General features: G+C 43.3%; 1 protein-coding gene across 1 annotated transcript; it reads left to right on the forward strand.

Moving 5' to 3' along the window:
- The first annotated feature begins 727 nt into the window (after window positions 1–727).
- Window positions 728–10,674, forward strand: LOC125230876 (membrane-bound alkaline phosphatase-like). The gene is made up of 5 exons (XM_048136128.1): window positions 728–1,081; window positions 9,078–9,270; window positions 9,386–9,558; window positions 9,685–10,342; window positions 10,409–10,674. The coding sequence occupies exons 1-5, from the start codon at window positions 728–730 to the stop codon at window positions 10,672–10,674; spliced, it is 1,644 nt and encodes a 547-aa protein (XP_047992085.1).
- Window positions 10,675–12,310: the final 1,636 nt, after the last annotated feature.

Below are 12,310 nucleotides of genomic sequence, written 5' to 3' on the forward strand. Positions count from 1 at the left end.
CATTTCCAAAGCTTATTATACAACACAAGACTACATGAATGATAAAACAACGTGGGATTAATTGTTATTCGAAATGGTTTCTTATTTTTACGTTTATTATTATTATTATTGTTGATGAAATTAATATTGTATTTTTTTGGACATTGGATTTTTCCTAGAAATATTCTAGACATGTATTTTTATATATACATATACCTAATTATATATTTTTTGTTTAACGATTATTTTTATATGAAATTGTATATTATAGACTCAATATTATTATGAACAATAATTACAACAATAAATTGCTCTGATAATTAGGTTAGATTAAGATCATAACATATATGTAATGAACTATTCATAAGAGCTTGTAACTAGGCCTACATGAATAAAGATATTTTGAATTAAAAAAGCTCGTCTCCTTGCTGGTGCAAAGTGGGAATCCGGCGCATGGCTGCAGGCACTCCCTTCCAGCAATATTGGTACCCTGCTTACCAGCAGCACCTTTAGGCTCGCTGTATCGCTGCGCTTGGGGGCGGCATGCGTGACGCCACAACGTTGCCATTGCGGCGTTGAAGTGTCCAAGTTTGGAACCCACGGCCTGTCTTGCACCAAGAGTGCCGGCCGCACGGCACGCCACGCAAGCCTTAACGACATACTGCGTCGAGCCCTGGTCTCCGCTGGAGCGCCGTCCGTTCTAGAACCTACGGGTCTAGCGCGTGACGACGGAAAGAGACCAGACGGCATGACGCTGGTTCCTTGGAAGCTGGGTCGACCCCTAGTCTGGGATGCCACGTGCGTGGACACCGTCGCACCTTCCCATCTTCCAGGGACCTCGGTTAGGGCTGGCGCTGCTGCTGATGCGGCCGAGCATCTTAAGCGGCGCAAATATGCAGCCATCGACGCCGGCTACATATTTGAGCCCTTTGGCGTAGAGGCGCTTGGGCCGTGGGGTCAAGGCGCACACGGCATTTTTAAGGAGCTGGCTAAACGTCTTATAGACGCGTCGGGTGACCGGAAGGCTGGGGCTTACCTTGCCCAGCGTATTGGCATTGCCGTTCAGCGCGGCAATGCTGCCAGCCTTCTGGGCACCCTACCGGTCGGCTCAAATTTAGACACAATTTTTTATTTGTAGGGTTTAATTTCATAGGTAGTTTTAGTTTAGTAATAGTTTTATTTATAAGTTCATAGTTAAGTTTTTTTTTGTATTAGTTTTAGTTTAGTTATAGTTTTATTTATAAGTTCATATTTAAGTTTTTGTTTTTTACTTAGTTCCAAATAAAATATTTAAATATTGTTGTAACTAAAGTTATGTATCTTAGAATCGTACCTGAATTTTTTTACGTTGTACGTTACCACCTATTAAATATTTTTATTAAAAAAAAAATTAAAAAAGCTTATCAAACGAAGAGCTTTGCTGAAGAGTAGCATCATTTCGTAGGTTAGTTAGTTGACGTCGCGCTTGACGTCGCGTCATAACATTCATAATATTATTAGTCATATCGGCCAGCTGCTCCGACGTCACTACGATACGAGAAAGTGCGTCGGCTGCGCAATTGTTTTGACCCTTTATGTATTCAACGGTGTAATTATATTCTTCTAGTTGAAGTCTGAATTTAAGAAGTCTACTCGAGGGATCACGAATATTAAATAGATATACTAGTGGCCGATGATCTGTCTGTATTTTGAATCTTCTCCCATATAAATACGGTCGAAAATATCGTACACTCCATACGACTGCCAATAGTTCTTTTTCGATCGTTGGGTAGTTTAACTGTGCCTTATTTAATCCTCTACTTGCGTAAGCGATTGGGCGTCCGTCACTATTACAAAGGACAGAACCTATGGCCTGACCGGACGCGTCTGTTTGCAAGATAAATTCGTTTTCAGGTGAAAAGTTTGGATATTGTAATTTGTAATACGGGTGGGTTAACTAATGCTTTCTTTAATAATTGAAATGATTTTTCGCAATCTGTACTCCAACAAAATTTAACATTTTTACGCAATAGCATGTTTAGGGGAGAAACTATTTCAGCAAAATTTTTAATAAATTTCCTGTAGTAATTGGCAAAAGCAACAAAGCGTTTCAGGTCACTACTGTTTTGTGGCTTGGGGTACGTGTTTAGTACTTTAACTTTTTCAGGGTCGGGTAATATTCCTTTTTCCGATACAATGTGGCCTAAATAAAGAATTTCTTTTTGTAAAAATTTACATTTGGCAGGGTTCAACTTTAAATTGACTTTTCTTAATCTGCTGAAAACATCCATAAGATTTTTATTGTGCGTTTCCAGACTTCTTCCAAATATTACTAAGTCATCTTGATACACAAAACACACACACACACACATATAAACCGGACATAGCTATTGTCATCATTCTGGAGAATGCGTTGGGTGATGATTTCATTCCCATAGGTAGCCGTGTCATGGAATATTGATTAGTGTTGGTTGTAAAGGAAGTTAGTTTTCTACTTTCTGGACTAAGTTCTAATTGGTAAAATCCTTGGTATAGGTCTAGATGTGAAAAGTAAACTGCGCCCGATAATGAGTCTAGTATGGTAGTGATATTAGGTAAGGGAAACTTATCATCCTGTATGTTTTCGTTTAATTTTCGGTAATCTATAACTACGCGCCATTTCTTTTGATTAGAGGAGTCGGTTTTTTTTTGGAACTAGTAGAAGTGGGCTCGACCACTCGCTACAGCTCTCTTCAATTATATTATCGGCTAACATTTGTTGTATTTGCTTATCCACTTCTTGTTTTTGAGATTGCGGTAAGCGATATGGTTTAACATAGACCGGATTTGTATTGTGTTTAACTTGTATAGTATACTGGTATAAGTTGGTTACTGTCAACGCGTCCCCTGGTAAATGAAATATGTCGGGAAATTTGCCACAAATATTTTCTATTTGAGTTCTTTCGTCCTTGTTTAGATAGTCTAATTTAAGATTGGATAATAACTGTCGTACTCTGCTTCCATTGATGTCACTTTTTTCGAAACTGTAAGCCTCAAACTCGCTGAGCTTACAAATCGCTGGATTGAAATAACTTAAGCGCGCCTCTGTTTCGCGTGTATTTAAAATCTTAATGCCTATTTTCCCATTGTTTGGTGAATTTATTGTACCAGCCAAAAATACTCCCTCGCACAATTCGCTAGGTAGAACCACACAGTCCTCCTCCGCTGCCGTGTTTATAAAAAAAATCTTCTCGCATCTTGGGGGCACTACTATGAATTGATTGCCGCCTAAACTCCCCATGCTTAGTGGTAATGTAACCAAGCTTCCTTCTAACATTAATCCTAAAGTGTTATGCTCAAAATTTATATTGCTATTATATCTTACTAGGAAGTCTAGTCCTAGAATGCCGTCCGTTTTGCAGGGTAAATTTTTAATTACGTGAAATTTATGTTTTAATCGGTAATCATTTAATTTTAACTCAAGGTAAACAAAACCTTCGGTGAGTATTACGCCACCAATTCCGATGATTTCAATTTCGCTTTTATGAATCGGAATGTTCAATGAATTAATCACATCAGCTTGCACGGCAGAAATTGATGCCCCACAATCAACTAACCAGCTGTATTTAGAAATTCCCACGGCGATTTCAACGGAACTGCATTTATTACATGTAAATATGTACTCATACTTATTAGGGACGATAAAACAAATGTTGCTCTTGGGGGGTCTGACTCGAATTTGTAATATCCGTACTGGTGTTATCATTTTGACCATCTTGCGAATCTGAATGTATGATATTTACATTTTGGAGATTTTGAGCTTGGGGATTATAGGAATTTGAATTTCCTCGAAACCTACCTCGTGTGAATGTTCCACGGCCTGATCTGTTTATCCCTGAATTGTATGATCGCTCTTGGTCGTCTTGTTGACGGTTTGGCACCTTGAAAGATCTATTTGGGTATCGCGGGCTCCCATATCCTCGCCTAGAGTATTCACCACGCTGACCGCTACCGCGTGTGGTATAAAATCTGTCATACGTCCTTTGCTTCCAAAGAGGATAGACCCATTCTCACCTCTCGTTGAGGACAACTCTTCATCTTTGGCGGCCGCAATTACGTCTTTTAATGCAGTATAGCCCCGGGCCGACAATATTGTACGCATATCACGGTTCCTCAACCCGTCGATGAACCGGTGGACTGCCAATTTTTCATTTAAGGGTTTTAATGTCTTGTATGGTCGGTGTTACCGTCGGCTTGAGAAATCGTTAATTCTGTAAAAAGCGTTTCAATTTCCGATCCATATTCATCTAAGGTCTTACCTTTTTGTTGAGCAGCCAGCAACTGTGAATGTAAGGCAATATATGACTTTTTAGTTATTAAATTTTTGCGCATATCGGTTATCATGGCCTTCACCGAGTCATAGGATTGAGACATGCGTAGTTTTGCGGATTCTGAGAGACGAGTTTTTAAAACAAATTTAACGAGAGTGACAGCACCAGCGCTATCAAGCAAGGACTCGTACATCTCGATCCCATCTATGAGTTGCTTGGTAATCACTTCTGACCCATCCATAACCGGCATTAGTGAAACCGCGGTTTTCGGACAAAACGGTGCCATTGTGCCTAATTTTTGTTCAACTTTATGCTGAGGACTGGAACTATTAGTCCTTGGCTTGTAGACATAAAGTACATATGCTATTAAACAAGTCTTGAACAGAATCATATAATATATTTAAGGCTTCTAAGTCGCTACTTTTATATTCCTTACTTTTAATATCATCTATAATTAGGTTAAATTTAGAAAATAAATCTATAGCTTCCTTTTCTTTCTTTTCAGATATTTTATAACGTTCTTTACCTTTTTTTATTAATTGCGTTCGTATCGCTAGCAACTGTTCATGTATAGTTTCTAATTGATCTGCCATGAATCTTTACATGACAAATAAACTCAAGGAAGTTACATCTAACTATGCTAATACAAGAGACGAGTTTTGAGTTAAAACTCCTAAATTTGCACTAAAGCCGGCGTATCATGCTTCCAATTTTATCACTTGTCCACGTGGATAAGACAACTGTCACTCTCACACTGACATACTTGCCAAAGCGTGACGGATGCTTTATCCACGTGGATAAATGATAAAATTGGAATCATAATACGCCGGCAGATTAAGATACTTATAAGACCAACGACCAATCAGTTCTTCAATATTTGATCTCTATTAGTAAGAGCCATATTTTGAATAAACTTTATACTTAATTTTTTATGATTTTTTTAAACATGGTCTAAAATAACACTTTTATCGAAATTTGATTTTAGTGAAGGATATTACATACATGAAATCGACATGTTTGGTTTTACCTTTGACTTTTCTAAAAGTTCAAGAGAGATTTTAATTTTATTTATTTATGAATTGCCTTCTTGTAATAACCTCAGTGTTTGTCAACGGCAATCTCTCGTTGTAAGCTGTTTAATACCTATTTATCTCATCCATTTTGTAACGATAAGATAAATCGAGAAGTAATAAAGTATTGTGTCTATTCGAGAGGTCACTCATTCAGCCGCCTCCGGCGCGTCAAGAGTTCCGAGAGCTCTCGCATCCGCGCCGCCGCACCCCCCGCAACATGCTTTTGAACTAGCTTTTTCACCCGCGGCTTCGCCCGCGTAATAAAAGTATTCTTATTGAAACGTTTACAAAAAATAAGATTTTCATTTGGATCCGTAGGTTTCTTTGTAGGTACATCTGTCCGCGATTATTTCGATTAAGGTAAAGCGGGGCAATTCTCGACTGGAGGGCCATTGTAACTGATCTATTTGCTGTACGGTTCGGTATTGGCTGACTGTACCTTACACATATTACTATTGTTTTTAAAAAAATTCTTGCAATGATTGTAGAATTGTTACACAGCGACCACAGCGTAGGTAGTAGGTACGAATATGTATGTATTTTACCTATATAAATATTTATACTGGGGAAACTTCATACAACCCACATAGCCAGTATCTCGACGCTATGGTCGGTAGGGTAAAAAGTACTTCCTTGCATTATCGCTTACAATTTTTTCCATTTTGCTTATACTTATTGCAAACGTAAACATATAAAAGGCAAGCAAACAACGATCTTCTTACAGCACATTGAATGTAATAGTTATTACGGATGCAGGATACTCGCCGATGCCTACTTACTAATACCTTCCCACTGAGCCACCTGCATTTTACACTGCCTAGATATCGATTGCCGACCGATTATTCCGACCCCAATCCCTATTCTTATCCCCGTCCCTATCTCTATCTTTGTCCCCGTCCCCGTCCCTGTCCCCGTCCCTCCCCTATCCCTATCCCTATCCCTATCCCTATCCCTATCCCTATCCCTATCCCTATCCCTATCCCTATCCCTATCCCTATCCCTATCCCTATCCCTATCCCTATCCCTATCCCTATCCCTATCCCTATCCCTATCCCTATCCCTATCCCTATCCCTATCCCTATCCCTATCCCTATCCCTATCCCTATCCCTATCCCTATCCCTATCCCTATCCCTATCCCTATCCCTATCCCTATCCCTATCCCTATCCCTATCCCCCTATCCCTATCCCTATCCCTATCCCTATCCCTATCCCTATCCCTATCCCTATCCCTATCCTATCCCTATCCCTATCCCTATCCCTATCCCTATCCCTATCCCTATCCCTATCCCTATCCCTATCCCTATCCCTATCCCTATCCCTATCCCTATCCCTATCCCTATCCCTATCCCTATCCCTATCCCTATCCCTATCCCTATCCCTATCCCTATCCCTATCCCTATCCCTATCCCTATCCCTATCCCTATCCCTATCCCTATCCCTATCCCTATCCCTATCCCTATCCCTATCCCTATCCCTATCCCTATCCCTATCCCTATCCCTATCCCTATCCCTATCCCTATCCCTATCCCTATCCCTATCCCCCTATCCCTATCCCTATCCCTATCCCTATCCCTATCCCTATCCCTATCCCTATCCCTATCCCTATCCCTATCCCTATCCCTATCCCTATCCCTATCCCTATCCCTATCCCTATCCCTATCCCTATCCCTATCCCTATCCCTATCCCTATCCCTATCCCTATCCCTATCCCTATCCCTATCCCTATCCCTATCCCTATCCCTATCCCTATCCCTATCCCTATCCCTATCCCTATCCCTATCCCTATCCCTATCCCTATCCCTATCCCTATCCCTATCCCTATCCCTATCCCTATCCCTATCCCTATCCCTATCCCTATCCCTATCCCTATCCCTATCCCTATCCCTATCCCTATCCCTAACCCTATCCCGTTCCTGTCCCTGTCCCTGACCCTGTCCCTGGCCCTGTCCCTGTCCCTGTCCCTGTCCCTGGCCCTGTCCCTGACCCTGTCCCTGGCCCTGTCCCTGTCCCTGGCCCTGTCCCTGTCCTTGCCCCTGTCAAATTATCATGCTAGGAGGTGAACTTTGAAAAATCCTTTCTTAGTGCTCCTCTAAGGAACTTCCGTGTGAATTTGAAATCTCTTGAACCAGAAGTAAAGATAAAAACTAAAGCTATACTTATGGCTATTTTTGATATTTTAACCCCATTGCACAACAACAGGGGAGAAAATTTCTTTTTCACCTCATTAGATTTTAAAATCGTTGTATTTATCGTGATCAGCGACCCGATAAACCATAAAAACGATACCCATATTGTGTTTTTGACTTTACCCCCTTTGCGCCCCTTTAGGGGTCAAATTTTCAAAAAACCTGAAACATGTATTTAGTCATATGTCTTTAGGAATCTTCCTGTGAAGTTTCGAATAAAATAGTCAAACTAATCTTGTTTCCCCATACAAACTTTGAACCCCCATTTCACCCTTTTAAGAGGAGAATTTTGAAAAATCCTTTCTTAGTGCTCCTCTACGCCATATAAGGAACCTATGTGCCAAATTTGAAATCTCTAGGACCAGCGGTTTCGGCTGTGTGTTGATATGTCAATCAGTTAGTCAATATCTTCTTTTATATATTTATAAACCCCATTGCACCACAACAGGGGAGAAGGTATTTCACTTCGGCCTCGTTAGATTTTAAAAACGCTGTATTTATCGTGATCAGCGTTCCGATAAACCATAAAAACGATACCCATATTGATTTTTTGACTTTATCACCCCCTTTTCACCCTTTTAGGGGTTAAATTTTCAAAAAACCTGAAACACGTATTCAATCACATGTCTTAAGGAATCTTCCTGTGAAGTTTTGAATAAAATAGTCAAACTAATCTTGTTTCCCCATACAAACTTTGAACCCCCATTTGACCCCCTTAGGAGGTGAATTTTGGAAAATCCTTTCTTAGTGCTCCTTTACACTATATAAGGAACCTATGTACCAAATTTGAAATCTCTAGGACCAGCGGTTTCGGCTGTGCGTTGATATGTCAGTCAGTCAGTCAATATCTTCTTTTATATATTTTTTTGATATTTAAACCCCATTGCACCACAACAGGGGAGAAGGTATTTCACTTCCGCCTCGTTAGATTTTAAAAACGTTGTATTTATCGTGATCAGCGACCCGATAAACCATAAAAACGATACCCATATTGATTTTTTGACTTTATCACCCCTTTTTCACCCTTTTAGGGGTTAAATTTTCAAAAAACCTGAAACACGTATTCAGTCATATGTCTTAAGGAATCTTCCTGTGAAGTTTCGAATAAAATAGTCAAACTAATCTTGTTTCCCCATACAAACTTTGAACCCCCATTTGACCCCTTTAGGAGGTGAATTTTGGAAAATCCTTTCTTAGTGCTCCTCTACACTATATAAGGAACCTACGTGCCAAATTTGAAATCTCTAGGACCAGCGGTTTCGGCTGTGCGTTGATATGTCAGTCAGTCAGTCAGTCAGTCAGTCAGTCAGTCAGTCAGTCAGTCAGTCAGTCAGTCAGCGCTAACTCGAGCCGCCCTTAGAACGCCACGTACTCACCTTCGCGATGTATGATGTAAGCTGTTAGTTGTAAACGTAATTGTGACAATAATAATAAAGTAAGAATAAAATAAATTACCATACGCGCGCAGCACGAAGCTAGGGATGATTAAAAGCTTGCCAACCACAACTTCATGATGTGGTGTTGTTTACAATAATTGTTAATATTCCAGACGTACTGCGTGGACAAGCAGATCCCGGACTCGGCGTGCACGGCGACGGCGTACCTGTGCGGCGTGAAGAACAACTACGGCACGCTCGGCGTGACGGCCGCCGTGCCGCGCCGCGACTGCGCCGCCTCCGCCGACCCCGCCACGCACCTCGACTCCATCGCCGCCTGGGCGCTCGCCGACGGCCGCAGCGCCGGTCAGAACACAGCCGTTCACTCCATCAATATATTTACGATCATTATGTAATGAGTATAGTTAGAATAACGGCATCTTTGTTTTGAATGAGCACCTAGTGTCTTATCCCTCTGCAGGCATCGTGACAACAACTCGCATTACGCACGCGTCTCCCGCCGGCGCATACGCCAATATCGCCAACCGTGACTGGGAGGACGACAGTGAGATCCGCGCCGCCGGCCACGACACCGCGCTCTGCCCCGACATCGCCGACCAGCTCGTCAACTCTCATCCCGGCAACAAGTTCCAGGTCAGTATCGCTACAATTTCCTGACACGTAACTTAACTGTCAAGTAGGTAGTGGTAACAAAATGTTTGGTTAGCTAACCTAACCTAACGTTTGTGGGGCTGGGACTGAAACATTTTTATGTCGCAGGTGATTTTGGGAGGTGGGCGTCGCGCATTCCGGCCAAACACTACTCTTGATGAGGAGGGTCAGCCGGGCCGGCGCTGGGACGGTCGCGATCTGGTCGAGGAATGGCGCGCACAGCATGACGAGGCCGGGCAATCGAACGCTTACGTCTGGAACCGAACCGAGCTTCTCGGCGCCATAAATAATCCACCCGATTACCTGCTGGGTCTGTTCGAGAGCGGCCACATGCAGTACGCGGCGGAGGCGCGCCAGGCCGGCAACGACGAGCCCACGCTGGCCGAGATGACGGAGGCCGCCATCCGCGTGCTGTCCAAGAACCCGCGCGGCTTCTTCCTGTTCGTGGAGAGCGGGCGCATCGACCACGCCCACCACGACAACATGCCGCACCTGGCGCTCGACGAGACGCTGGCGCTGGCCGCCGCCGTGACGCGCGCCGACGAGCTGCTGCCGCGCGCCAGCTCGCTGCTCGTGCTCACGGCCGATCACTCACACGTCATGGCGTACAACGGCTACTCGCGCCGCGGCAATGACATCCTCGGCGTGTCCGATGACCTAGGCGACGACGACGTGCCCTACATGACGCTCTCCTACACCAACGGGCCCGGCTACCGCCCTCACGTCGACGGCAGGCGCGCCGACGTCACCAGCGACAACACCTTCCGTAAGTCCAGTATCTAAATTTGTCTGTAGATACACGTACGTTGTTATGTACGTTTGTTTCTTTCAGAGGCGGTCGCTTGGAAAAGCCACGCGGAGGTGCCGCTGGAGTCGGAGACGCACGGCGGCGAGGACGTGGCGGTGTTCGCGCGCGGGCCGGCGCAGGCGCTGTTCACGGGGCTGTACGAGCAGAGCCAGCTGCCGCACCTCATGGCGCACGCGGCGTGCCTGGGCCCGGCCGCGGCGCGCCGCGCGCTCTGCAGCGGCGCCGCGCTCGCCGCGCCCGCCGCCGCGCTCTTGTTCATGCTCCTCGCGGCGCTCTTCCGCATGCACTGAACGATAGCTAGTGGTGACTTAGACAGCTGAACGCTGAACTTCCCGGTATTAAAAGCGTTCTGTATTTAACTTATAGACGACTCATAGTCATTAAACTTGTACAATAATATTATATAAAATAAAATGTTAGATTTAATAAAAGTATTTTTACTGTGACATTTCTATTTCGTTTTATTTTTTATTAATCATGCCAAGAGTGTTAGAAATGCAAAAAGTCAATGAACAAGCACTCAGTCACACACGTCAGTATAAGTCAAAATTTGCCTCACTTTAGATTCCAAAATAAAAGGTAAACGTAGAAGATATACTTTTACTAACCTACTGTTACAACAAACTGAAGTAAAACCAACTGAGCAACTGAGCTGAGTACTTAGTTAACAATGAAAAAATCAAATTATTCACGTTTGCTTTACGCTCGCAGTAGAGCTCTTAGAGATTACATTTTATTTACAATGCTTCTTGATTCAAACTTTTTTTTTTTTTCAAATTTGTATTAATAATCATCGCGAATGTAGTTCAAAAATTTTTGGGAATTTTTGAACTACATTCGCGGTGATTAATAATACAAATTTGAAAAAAAAAAAAAGTTTGAATCAAGAAGCATTGTAAATAAAAATGTAATCTCTAAGATCATTTGCTGTTGGTGACCAATAGATGGCACCACTTAAAAAGTGCTAGTGTAAAATAAATGGCACTATTAAAATTATTTTCAGAATCATGACCTGATTTTGCAATTAAGGTGGTTAGGTTAAGTTCGGAGTTAGGTTTAGTTCAGAGTTAGGTTTGGTTCAGAGTTAGGTTTGGTTCAGAGTTAGGTTTGGTTCAGAGTTAGGTTTGGTTCAGAGTTAGGTTTGGTCAGAGTTAGGTTTTGAGAGGGAACAAGCTAGTAAAAAGTCAGCTCGGAAACGAAATATCGTTTTTTCGGATGAGGAAACATGGCACGTGAACCTGCCAAAAATCAATACTGCACGCAGAGGCGGGAAATGGGGCAAGGCAAAGGCTCGCACAACAAGTGTCGCAAAAGCCAAGTCCCTTGGGGCACATGTGGGTATTGCCAAAGCAAAACTGTTGCTGCAAAAGTTAGAAAGAGGGTCTGCTGATAAAGACAGCAACAAGCGTGCCACACATGTGCAACCTTGTGAGAACAGGATCAACCGGAGGACCAGATCATGTCAGATGGGGATGGAGCAGCAGATATTGTGGACCCAGAGGGACGATTATCCCCATCTGCTGACGGTGATGTGGCAGACGTTGCCAGAAAGGCAGCGAAACGGGTGCTGCAACAGGTCAAGAAATGCATGAATATCAAAGGAACGATCCGCGGTCAAATAAATAAGGCTTGCCAGCAAATCGTGAAGGCGATGAACACACTGGACTCGCGTGAGGCTAACGAGGAACTGAATATCCTCCGAGCATCCAACAAATCGCTGAAGGAGCAGTTAGCCCACGCGACCAGCGAGGTAAAGGCGTTAAGAAGGGCCTTCTCCGAGCGGAACAAGAAGGAGGCCCCGTCAGGCGAGCTCAGCCTGAAAACCCCTAAGGCTGGCAACAGCATGCTGGCAACCGTCACGCAGGCTTTATCGGAATTCAAAGAGGAACTGTCCGCGAGTCTCCATCGCTCGATAGGGAACATGGT

Source organism: Leguminivora glycinivorella, chromosome 11, assembly GCF_023078275.1.
Source record: "Leguminivora glycinivorella isolate SPB_JAAS2020 chromosome 11, LegGlyc_1.1, whole genome shotgun sequence".
Lineage (NCBI taxonomy): Eukaryota > Metazoa > Arthropoda > Insecta > Lepidoptera > Tortricidae > Leguminivora > Leguminivora glycinivorella.